The sequence below is a fragment of the Urocampus carinirostris genome, chromosome 6 (genome assembly GCF_059441175.1).
Source record: "Urocampus carinirostris isolate Australia breed hairy pipefish chromosome 6, RoL_Ucar_1.0, whole genome shotgun sequence".
Classification (NCBI taxonomy): domain Eukaryota; kingdom Metazoa; phylum Chordata; class Actinopteri; order Syngnathiformes; family Syngnathidae; genus Urocampus; species Urocampus carinirostris.
In genome coordinates, this window is record NC_142354.1 from 7,201,703 (window position 1) to 7,214,216 (window position 12,514).

The window sequence follows — 12,514 nt, forward strand, 5'->3', positions numbered from 1 at the left end:
TATAGTAATACAGTAAAATATTTATAATTATTGAAATAAAATGTATACAATAAACTATTTTGAATTGACTTTAAAATTATTGTTTAATATTGAAAGGTTATTAAAGGTGGGGTGCGTCATTTGAAAACGTAAGTCTTCAATCATAACTTTAAACCAGGAGATGGCGGCAGATGTTTTGCGTTTATTTCATAGACACTCGCCTTTTTTCATCTTTTTGGGGTTTCGTTCTGCCCCGAACAGGCCTGATAAAAGCAAAATAAAAGCATATAAGAGCAATGGAAAATAAAACACTCATTTGGGCATTATTAACACATCCTTATTAGAGAAAATATTAAGCTTTCCACTTTTTTAAAGACACCTCAACTATTTTATACGCTTTTTAATCATTTCAAATTGTATACTCTGTATAGCATTTTTTTTTTTTTGGCCTATCTCATTTAGCCTATTTTGGCTGTACAGTAATCCGAATAGTCTCAGTCACTGGTTTTTTTTGGTTTGAACAAATTTATTGACACTAATAACAGAAAACAATCATGACAATCTCAACAGCAATTAAGCACATTCACAAGATTATATTCCAATATGACGTTTTTAACAGCAAACACAATGTGAGGTTTGAACAACCCTTCTCGAAAATCTTATTAGCAATCAAGCATATTCACAATTTTATTATATAACATCTTTGTTAGTGTCAATAGATCCGTCCAGGCCAAAGTCGATTGTCCTCGGTCTACAACGACGTTGTAGATTGCTAATAATGTTGCTGCACACCGGTGAGTCCAGTATCATTATTGTCACACGCCGTTGCACGTCTCAGTAGCCTAGATGGTAAGGCGCCCGCTTTGAGACTGGGAGGTCGGTGGTTCACGCCCCGGCCGAGTCATTCCTAAGACTTAAAAAGTGGTCGGCGGCGCCCTCTGTTGGCTGCGGCTGCATCGGCTCGCTACAACGGGTCAGGTGCAATCGACATTTCGTTCTGTGTACATTGTTACACAGAATGACAATACAAGGAAATTATTATTATTATTATTATTATGTCGAGGTACGTACGCAAACCTGTCAACCTGTGTGTTTTTGCCGTACAAAGTACGTTTACTACGCATTTTAAGACGTGTACGACGTACAAGAAAATATGTACGGAAAAACGCAAATTATGGGTACCATCCGGTAAACACCGACTATCACGAAACGGCAAATCAATCAAGTCTAAAGAGTTCGCCGCGGTACCTCTATCTCGTATCGTTTTTTTTTGTTGCAAATGAAGCGAGCGGTTTGATGCTACTGTGCGCATGCGTCTGCCGCCTGGGGATTTCCCATCATGCATCATTCCGGAAAAAATAATGGCGTTAGATTATTTTATATTTTGTAAGGGAAAATACGACAGTTTGTACGGGCATGGAGCCATGGAGGTTGACAGGTATGCGTATGGCTCATCTCTGAAGACGCCGACCAGATAATGTATATGCTGTAGCTGAGTCTGTTTTCATGTGAGGAAGCAAACCCCTGCCGCCCGAAAAGGAACGACCTGGAGTGGGATGGGCACCGCCAAAATGCAATATCCCAAGAAACACCACAAGAAGGGATGCGTGAACACTGGCAAATGTTTACTGCAAATAGGGAAATTCCTAAGAAAGATGCAGAAAGATTTTTTTGGGTTCATTATCTGGTAAATAAATTATCTGTTTGCACAAAATAGTAATGAAGTGCTACAAAGCACAAGGAATAATACAAACTCAAAGTGACCTATCTGCACCGCTTTTTTTCTAATTTTTTTCCCAGCCTTTCACAAAGTTTTGGGAGTTTGGAGGTACCCCTTAGCGGCAAGATGGTGGTCAATCATGTCAGCTCCCTCTAAGCGAGCCTGATGCTATTTAAAATAAATCCAAAGTTCTTGATCTACAAGCATTAAAAAAGTCAGGTTTATGTGATAGTTGAGTTAATGTATTTTTTCACATTATTCAAATCAATATTAGTTTTTTAATTGATGTTTTTTTACAACTAGGAGGAGCTAAATAAGACACAATGTCTTTTAAACAATTATTTTCTTGTATCAGTGTGAAAGTAAAAGTATAGATTTGGCAGGACCTGTGTCACAAGTTATGTTTTTGTTTAATTTTCAACTCCTGAGAAAAGGTCTGTAATACCTAAGAACGGAGATAGGCAAAAGAGTTATGCATTCATTAATATGATGATTCGAATATTTGAAAAAAATATCTATCTATCCATTTATCTATCTATTCATCTCTCTCTCTCTCTCTCTCTCTCTCTCTCTCTCTCTCTCTCTCTCTCTCTCTCTCTCTCTCTCTCTCTATATATATATATATATATATATATATATATATATATATATATCTCATCTCATCTCATCAGCCGTACCGCTTATCCTCATTAGGGTCGCGGGGGGGCTGGAGCCCATCCCAGCCATCTCCGGGCAGTGGGCAGGGGACACCCTGAATTGGTTGCCAGCCAATCGCAGGGCACACAGGGACAGACAACTCATTCGCTCATTCACACCTAGGGACAATAAAAGAAAACGATGTATCCACAACTGTACGCAACATCCTATGCTCATGTACATTCAAAAACAGTAGTAAAGTGTAGCAAAAATACTCCAAACTAATTACAGAAGTCAAGTAATGTTTATTTGTATTGTCCTTAATCACAAGAAGTTTCAAAGGGCCTCACAGACCACAGATTATTGCAAATTACACTATTATTACACTATCCCCTGATGTATAACCTACATGTGCGCAAGGAAAAACTCAAAACCTCAGCAAGAGGAAAACAAAGAAACCTTGAGAAGTGGTAATCCCCCTTCCAGGATGACCAGGCAGCAATGGATGTTGCTATACACAGACATTGTCAACATGAAATATAGGTCATTCATAAACTATAGAATATAAGTGTGTATTAAATCTAGATTTAAACAGTCAAACTGAGGTTTCATGCTAAACATTACACATTTTAATCACACAGGACAAAACACATACATAGATGATTTGTTTGATGAAAAGAGGAGCACATAAGCTAATGAATTAATGGCTTGATTGTGGGAAAAGCGTCATTCCTCATCCTCGGGCTGCACATCTTCCATTCCAAGCAGGCCACTGACCTTCATCTCAAGATGTGCCTGAACAGCTGACTGGACCATTGTCAGTTGTTTTTCCCTGAGAGATCGTCTAAGTTTGGCCCGTCTGTTCTGAAACCATAACTACAGAATAGAACAGCAAAAACAAAATATTTGACGGTATTCCAACATTCCAAAGCATGCTAAATGTAAGAAAATAGTACATATTTTTTACATACAATATACAAATATTTCATCACTATATATTAATCCAATTATTTTCAGAGAAAATGCATTTTTAAGACACCCTGTCTGGTCTTAGACTTCCTGAGCTGTTACTTAACACTGGGCACCCCAGCAGCCCAGTCACCATATTGGTTTACATTTATTACTCATAGAGGTTACAAGTGTTGTGGAGAATGCCTAGGCACTATATTGCATTCAATATTGGTACAACAAAAGGGTGAGCTGCCTGAAAGGAGCTAACTCGTAAAAATAACACATGGAGAGCTAACCAGCAGAGGTGGGTAGAGGAGCCAGACATTTTACTCACGTGAAAGTACTGCTAGTTCTGAATAAAGTTACTTAAGTAAAAGTAATCATCCTAATACTTACTTAAGTAAAACAGTACTTGGTGAAAAAATTACTCAAGTAATGAGTAACCGTAGCAACGTTGTATTTATTGCTTTTTTTTAAAACAACCACTCAGATAGTCAAATGACCAAAGACCATTCAACAAAAAATACATTTAATACAAAAGTAGATGAAAATAATCAACGTGAATTCAGGTGCTTTAATAAACAATATAATAAAAATAGTATAAATCGAATAAAAAAAATTAAGCACATTTAGTACCAAGTACTGCGACTAGCTGGCAACCAGTTCAGGGTGTCCCCTGCCCACCGCCGGAAGATAGCTTAGATGGGCTCCATTACCCCCGCGACCCTACTGAGGATAAGCGGTGCAGATGATGGATGGATAGCTCCAAGTGGCACATTTAAAGCCTCAATGCAGTACGTATCTTAACAGGCTCTGCAAGCAGAACAACAAGCTGACCCATGAATTTGAACAAATGAGACATTGCATATTGTAGCTGGTGTTTCGCACCCTTCTAAGGGGAACACACTTTTTTGCTCCTCCTCTTCTGTGTTTTCATAGACGGCATTGCTAAGCGACATTTTCGATCTATTTCATTTATAAACAATTTATCTTCGCTGAAGTTGAATATGGTCACGTGACGAGGCTGCTATGTTTATTTGGTTAAACATGGTAGAGCCTGGCGCGGTCCTCCATCAAAATAAATACGTCCTAGCAGAGACAGACAGATGCGTACATACGTGGAGGGGATTAATTAAGTAAGGAAGTAACGACTTCAATGTTTCCTAATGTAGCGGAGTAAAAGGACCGTTTTTTCTTCACAAATTTACCAAAGTAAAAGTAAAAGTATAGGGGGTTAAAATATTCCTAGAAGTACAATTTTTCCCAAAACTTATCCAAGTGAACGTAACCAAGTAAATGTACTGGGTTGGGTTACCACCCACCTCTGCTAACCAGTAGTGATCAACGAAAGGCGGCCGCAACCTCAGCGGAAAAAACAAGGCTAGAAGAAGGAAAACACGCAGTGAGAAGCCAGTCTAGCTAGTTAGCCAACTGCTAAAGGGAGCTAACAAAACAGTAAGCCTTCTGCAGCCTCAGCGCTAAAGGGCAGGTAGCCTGACAATATCCTATTAATCGTGGTAACGGGATTTGCCATGTTAAAAGTGATGTGCTCCTTAAATGACATCACAGCTCTAGAGGGAACACTTTTAGACTAAATTCTTCGGGTCCCGCGGCACATGAAATATTTGCAACACATTTGCATGATTGTGAGGAGGAACATTACACGTCCTGTGTCTAATTAATAAAAACAACTGGTCGTTATGAATACCTTTAAAGATTCTCCGAATGCATGTTTGTGTTTGGTCGATACCTGAATGCGGTCTTCTTCCAGACCTAACCGCCCAGCCAAATGTTCTCTCATTTGGATGCCTGGATAACAACTGATGCAAAAGACTGCTTCCAGAAGATCCACCTAACTCAAAAACAAATAAACATGATTTGACAGTCCAAAATCAATAGTCCAACGTTACAGGCAGATTTATTGATTACTTGACTTTCTTTAAAGGCAGTTCGAGGTCGGCGTCCGCTGTACCAGCTGGTTGCCGGACTCTGAGAGCTCAAACATGAAAGATGATGATTATGTAGTTGATGACAACATTTGTTTTCCTCATCTGACCTGACATCTGTCAAACAAACAAACAAAACATATGGTCAGGGGATGTTTGTATTTTCATTACTATTGAAATACAAGGCATTGATTTGAAGCGGAATTTCACAGTAATGAACTCATTTGCATTTTCAAAATAATTCCTTACCATTTGTGAATAATTTTCACCCTTGTGGATAGATGTTTTAAGTAAAATGGAAAAAGTTGTCGATTTGCTTTCTGTTCTTTGAGTGATAATGCAAACACGTAATACATCGCTGCATTTGCCTCGTTTTATTGTGTGCAGAACTACTACAGGAAGTGATCTGCATGGAAAGGTTTGCCGTAACAAGTTTTGGCAGAACTAACCAATTGCAAATTTGGTAAATATTGATTGCTTGTCCCTGTGAAAACGCTTGCTATTTTCTGTCAGGAAACAGCAGGCCTACTAAAACGGGGTAATTAGTACTCCTGAAATTACTTGAGCGAACTTCAAAGGGCACTTGAGATTTTTAAAACATTACGAAAAAAATAGCATCAAACGGCACTACTTGCTTCATATCTTCCTACACCAGGGGTCTGATAGATTGATAGAGTGAGGCCCCCGCCTCATTACGTTAAAGGTGTGTATTATTTGACCATTAGATTTGGCTGTGGGCGGCACAGCAGGTGCGTGGTTGGCGCGCAGCCCCACGGTGCGGGGGTTCAGGGTTCAAGTCCAGTTACCGCAGCCTTCCCGTGTGGAGTTTGCATGTTCTCTCCGTGCCTGGGTTGGTTTCCTCTGGGTACTCCGGTTTCCTCCCACATTACCCAAAACATGCATGTCAGGTTAGTTGGCCGGTCGAATTGTCCCTAGGTGTGAATGAGCGTGTGAGTTGTCCGTCTCTGTGGGCCATGCAACTGGCTGGCAACCTGTTCAGCCCAAAGATGACTGGGATGGGCTCCAGCACCCCTGCGATCCGACTGAGGATAAGCGGTGCAGATTCGGCTGTGTCCTGTTGTGCAACCAAAAAACAAGAATACCGACTACGGATACTCCAAGTGAGCATGAAGCACCTTTTTTCTTCTTGAGCCTTTCATCAGGTTATTGTTTTCCCTCCAGGTGAGTTTCATGTTTTGTCCAAAAATAGAAATATCTTGACCTATAAGTATTGAAAAAAATGCACATTTATATGATAATTCATGTAGTTTGCGAAATATGTTTCCACGATATCCTTTTGAGTGCAGCCCAAGTGGATTATGAATTAATTAATTCCTGATTGATTGATTTCTTTTCAGGCAGCACGGCAGGTGCGGGGTAAGCACATCCGCGCCACAGTTCTGCGGTCGTGGGTTCGAATCCACCCACCAGCCTTCCTGTGGGGAGTTTGCATGTTCTCCCCGTGCTCTCGTGGGTTTCCTCCGGGCATAATGGATTCTTCACACGTTCCAAAAACATGCATGTCAGGTAAATTGTCCCTCGGTGTGAATGCGCGAGTAAGTTGTCTGTCCGTGTGCCCTGCGACTGGCTGGCCACCAGATCCGGGTGTCCCCTGCCCACTGCACGAGGACAGCTAGGATGGGCTGCAGCACCCCTGGTGCAGATAATGAATGCATGGATGATTTATTTTCAATATTAGTTCTTAATATTTTGTTTTATCTTAATATTGTGTTGGCCGAGAGATGGATGGGTGCCACCAGGCTGTACTTACCCAAGACACACTACAGAAAATTGTAGTGATTAAGGGAACGTACACAATCTTCAGAAAATATATTTGAAAACAGTGGAAAGCTTTTATCAGACCTTTTTTCGCAGAAAACACAATTTGGCCCAACCTCAACCAGACCCTAATATTGTGGCCTGCAAGTCAATTGAGTTTGAGACCCCTGACCTACACCACTATAATAAGTAAACCATTTATAAAAAAACTATGTAAACAAATAACCAATAAATAAATACATTTTTGGAAATAACTGATTGGGATGATTTTTTTATTCAAGTCTGCTGCTGTTATCTAATTATCAGGGTAATTATCTAATAATTACACATACATTTAACTGTTAAGAAAAATAATAATGATTGCTGATTTTCTTTGTCCAATAATTTTGTTATTCATGTAATTAATTATCAATAATTTTTGCAAATTTTAAGAAATTGTTTCTTATTTTACATTATTTGTTACTTTATTATTACCATTATTATTATTATCATCATTATCATTATTATTAACCATTATCCATCCCAGTATAATAAATATGAAAAATCATAGCCAAGAGAAAAGAGAGGTTTTACTCACCTGTCTGGTCCCATGGTCGGTGGAGTTTTATATGTCTGCCTGGTTGTTTGCCCTCCAAACCCAAAATACTCTCAATGGAAAAGGGCGCCAAGTTTTCTGTTACTGAAACCACATCTGAGGCCATGCCGATGGAGCCGATAAACCAGTGCCGCTGTCACACCAAATGCTATGCAGATTTCATTGTGAAATAAAACAACTGGTATAGTTTCTGGTATCCAAAAATCAAGCTTCTGCTGTTTTGAAAGCGAGAATTGTTTGAAAAAGCCAGAAGTACACTTTTTAATGGAAGGGGAAGGAGAAAATGACAAACCGTCTACCAATGAAACTGAAGATGTGTTTGTTTTACATTTGAATGAGATTCCCTGAAGATGGTAAGCGCGTCTGCTTGTGTGAAAGACAACACATTTACATTCTTAGAAGGCCTAATTCAACAAACCAATGTAAGGACTACACAGGGGTCTGCTAATCTGATTTGGTCACATTTCATACAAAATTAAAAGTGCTGCCGCAATGATGCACATTATTCAATTCAGATTAGTATTTTTAAAGGGACAATGTGTATTATTTGACCACTAGATGTCGTTCAACCGAAAACGAGTGCTAAAAAGCACATTGCGAATACAAACTATGGAGGCTTATAGTGACCAAAACACACCTTTTTACTTTTTTCACATTCTTTTTGAGGTTTTTGGGTACCCTTGGCGGCAAGATGGCAGACAATCAGTTCAGCTCCCCTTAGATGAGGCAATTTCTCAACCAACCAGTATTTAAAAAATGCACTGTTCGTTGATAGTCCATGTATTATGCTTATTAGTGAAACCATTATTTTTTAATAAATGACAATTGTTTTCCACTAGGAGGCGCTAAATAATAGTTACTGTCCCTTTCAAGGGGTCGCCAACCTTTGTGAACCTGAGCTACTTATTTGTCACTGTTTAGCGAGAAGGGCTATTTATTTGAAATGCAATTTATGTTAATAAAATGTTGTTACAATCTTATTTTTATGTTTTTACGGTGTTAAGGAGTACAGTTAAAATGATCACAGTCAACTACTAAAGCATTGTTTTTAAAGACACTGACCAAGTCAGGGATTTTTTCATACATTCGTTCACCCCGTGTGAAAAGGGCAGGACTGAAATTTTCAGTTTTATGCATGGTAGGTAGGAAGACCGTCCAAACAATACTCCATGTCTATGCGATAGTGGCATTACTGCATGTTGGTAAGGCCATTATTACATGAGAAATCTGTAAAGAGTAGGGCCACTATCGCAATGAAAATGAAATGAAATGATCTGCATTTATATAGCGCTTTTCAAGTCAATGACTTCCCAAAGCGCTTTACAGTGTGCTTCACATTTCCCAATAGCGGCCTTGTATTGCAGCCATGTAAGACGCTAACCTGCTTATTAAGGGTATTAGGGGTTCAGTGTCTAACCCAAGGACACTTCGACATGTAACACGGACAAGCCGGGATTCGAACTGGGGATCCCTTGATCCCAAGTCGAGCGCTCTACCACCTGAGCTACTGCCGCCCAAAAAAATGTTTAAGGAAATCATTCACCCTGTTGTAATGCCATTTTTGCATGTGGTTAACGAATTATCCATATACAAGGGCTGCTATTTACCAGTGTCTGCAGAAACATTGTACTTGAATAATGCCATTCATACTAACGATCTATTGGGACCGTTCGGATGCTATTAGGCCCATTTGTGCCATGTTGTCATGCATATTAGGCCCCGGAGCTAGTGGAGAGGTAAATAATCCTTCCGAAGAGATTAGCTGGAATTAAAATTGTCTTCATTGTCACTGATAACAACATAGTGAACATTGTTTCCAACGAGATTAGACGTGGCACTCCAGGTTAAACATGTAATAAGATTAAATTGTAAGTGCATTGGAACAATAATGCAATACAAATATTGCAATAACATTGACATCAAAGTATTTTCTAAGGGCCCGGTCACACAGCCGTTTGCGTCTGTATCGCGGGTAAAATTTTGCGTTTTTTTTTTGCCCGTGGTTGCCCGCGATGGAAAATGCGCAAAATTGGCCAACCCGCTGTTCATTGGTGGTATGCCCGCAAAACAGACGCCGGCGACTGTTCCGCTTTCTCATCGCGTCATTTCCGCGTCATTTTCTCATGTGGACCACGGGTATAAAAGCTGCCGAGCCGGCGTTATGCCGAGAAATGCATCCTTGCCGAGATTTGCATCCCCTCGCTACTACAACCACTTTTACCTCGTTTTATCTCACTTTTATATCACTTTTAGGGAATTTAATGGCGAACATATAACCAAAACCACTTCGTCTTGCATTTGTTGGGAATGTAATACAACAGTAATGCACGCCGTATACAAATCACTTTTGAGCAGGTAACATGTTTATTTTGCCTTTTTCTATTCAAATCGCTCGTATTGAAACTGTTATGCACTCTACCAAAAAGCTTATTTCTGCATAATAAGCTTTACGGTAGAGTGCATAACAGTTCTCGAAAGTGATTTATATACGGTGTGCATTACCGTTCGATTACGTTCACAACAAAAACAAAGACGGAATGGTTTAAGTTGTATTACATTCCCAACAAATGCAAGACGAAGTGGATTTGGTTATATGTTCGCCATTACATTACCTAAAAGTGAGATAAAAGTGAGATAAAACGAGGTAAAAGTGGTTGTAGTAGCGAGGGGATGCAAATCTCGGCAGGGATGCATTTCTCCGCATAACACCGGGCTGTAGAAATCATAACCGCTCAAGACACAGTCCCGTGAAGATCAAGATTTCAAGCTATGGCACCGAAGAAGCCAATATGTTATTATTGTAATAGTTTTTCATTTTTATTTTATTATCTTGTTATGAAATGAAAAGAAATGTCAAGAAATAAAAATGGATTAAGACGAGGTCACTACGGTGACGGGGATCCATGTCCACCCCTTGACGTCTCGAGCACAACTGACGTGTGATCGGCAAATCGCGCTGTATATACGCGGAGAAAGGCGCTTTACCGTCACACCGAAACACGCTAATTTCACGTACACCGCGATACAGGCGCAGAACATGCTATGACCGTGCTCCACCCACGATTACCCGCTGAAATTTCGCGTCCTACCCATGTGTAACCACGCCCTGGCCGCGGCCAGAGCACGTCGTTCCGCGTCATTTCCGCGTCATTACCTCGTGTGCCGCCCGCGGTTAACACGTGGTCTAAAGTTTTGAGCAGCGCAAAACTTTTTCGCGCGGCCAACCGCGTGTGAATTTCCGACCGCGTGTAAAGCACTGCTGTGTCTCGTCTATATGGCAATCTCAAAGCGTCCAACATCGTCTGCTTCACGGGCAGAAATTTCTGGCCGTGATTCAGCCTCGATACGCCCGTGAAAGGCTTGATGACCGGGCCCTAAAGTTTTGAGCAGCGCAAAACTTTTTCACGCTGCCAACCGCGTGTGAATTTCCGACCGCGTGTAAAGCACTGCTGTATCTCGTCTGTATGGCGATCTCAAAGCGTCCAGCAGCGTCTGCTTCACAGGCAGAAATTTCTGGCCGTGATTCAGACGCAAACGGCTGTGTGACCGGGCCCTAAATAAGAGTTGAGGAATAAAAATATGATCAGACGATTTTCTATATATAGACAAGTATTATATATTTCCCCCACAGTTTTGTGTGCTTGTTTAGGGTAGTAATGGCTCCAGGGATGGCTCTGAGACTGTTGGTCCTTGTTTTAAGGCACGCATGATATCTTCCAGTGGGCAACAGATCAAAGCGGTGGCCGCCTTGTTATGGTACTGCTGCGCTATCATGAGCCGGCAATGTCCTCCAGACTCGGGAGAGAGCTACCAATTATTTTCTGGGCAATGTTGATGACTTTTTATGAAGTTTTCCTGTCCGCAGCCATGCTCGCAGTATACCACACTGTGACGCCGTATGCCAGTTTGCTCTCTACTGTAGCTCTATACAAAGACACCAGCAGCTCCAGCTTTTAATTGAAGGCCCAAAGCAGCTTTTTTTAACAGAACTCCGTGATAGAAAGTTGACTGGGATTGGCCAAAATGAGGAGTAGGCTACAATTGATAGGTAAACATAGTTGCGAACAAAAATTATTTTTATTCAAACTGGGGAATGTAAATGGAACCTTAACCCACAGTGTATTATATAGTGACCCCTAAATGTGTGAAAAATTAAATTTGTAAAAAAAAAACAAAAAAAAAAACAATAACAAGTGCCTTGAAAATTTTGCTTTTGTAGATTAATGTATTCAAATACACATGCTTCGTCTTTATACTATGACACAGTGACCTCTAGTCGTACATTTTAACATACTGACACTATGATTTTATGCAGTAGAGTTTAAAGTCAGGTTAAAAGATCAGTTAAGGATTACTATAGGGTTTACAATGATACCAATCATAGTACAGCGAGGATTTTAAAACCGTATTTTTAGGCTGGTATGTTGTGTATGGAGTAGGATTGTAGTAGATTCAAGACAGGCACGGACGGTACATTCATAGAGTGTTTACTTAACTTCTTCCTCGGTAGTTCTCAAGCACAAGCACAAGGCTGCACATTAGTATACAGCGACACCGCAGGAAGGGGAGTGTATTACACGACACCACATATTACTAGCGCAAACAGTACAGCTATTATTCTGACTTCGATTGGTTACAAATAAAACAAATGCAGGAACGTGGCTTGTTGACGTCGCTCATGCTACATCAATTCCTTTCGGCTTATTAAAAAAACATCTATATGGATCATTTGATAGGATGAACAAAAACACAATCCAACTTGGCTTTGAACGGTAAACGCTGCATTTCCGTCAAGAAAAATGTCAACAGCGTGAGGCATCATGAGGAGGATGAGCTTTTTTCTCCCCCGTGAGTTTAAATCAACATCTGGGTCTTGTCTCTGGACTGGATGGAAAAAAACAAGTGAAG

The 12,514-nt window shown here is 40.3% G+C and overlaps 2 protein-coding genes across 3 annotated transcripts in view; both read right to left on the minus strand.

Annotated features, from left to right (window-relative positions):
* Positions 1 to 2,669: 2,669 nt before the first annotated feature.
* Positions 2,670 to 7,712, minus strand: hesx1 (HESX homeobox 1). The gene is made up of 4 exons (XM_088337084.1): positions 7,589 to 7,712; positions 5,216 to 5,349; positions 5,037 to 5,138; positions 2,670 to 3,211 (listed from the first exon to the last, which is right to left on the minus strand). Exons 1-4 carry the CDS (start codon positions 7,710 to 7,712, stop codon positions 3,062 to 3,064), a joined length of 510 nt encoding a protein of 169 aa, XP_088193210.1. The 3' UTR covers positions 2,670 to 3,061.
* A 4,386-nt stretch (positions 7,713 to 12,098) lies between these two features.
* The window catches only part of LOC148363685 (purine nucleoside phosphorylase-like), a 28,589-nt gene continuing 28,173 nt past the window's right edge, over positions 12,099 to 12,514 (minus strand). The window contains exon 8 of one of the 2 annotated variants that reach the window (XR_015850616.1): positions 12,099 to 12,490. The gene's annotated coding sequence lies outside the window, so the exon portion shown is untranslated. The remainder of the gene's footprint in view (positions 12,491 to 12,514) is intronic. The other variant, XM_088337086.1, reaches the window with a different exon arrangement.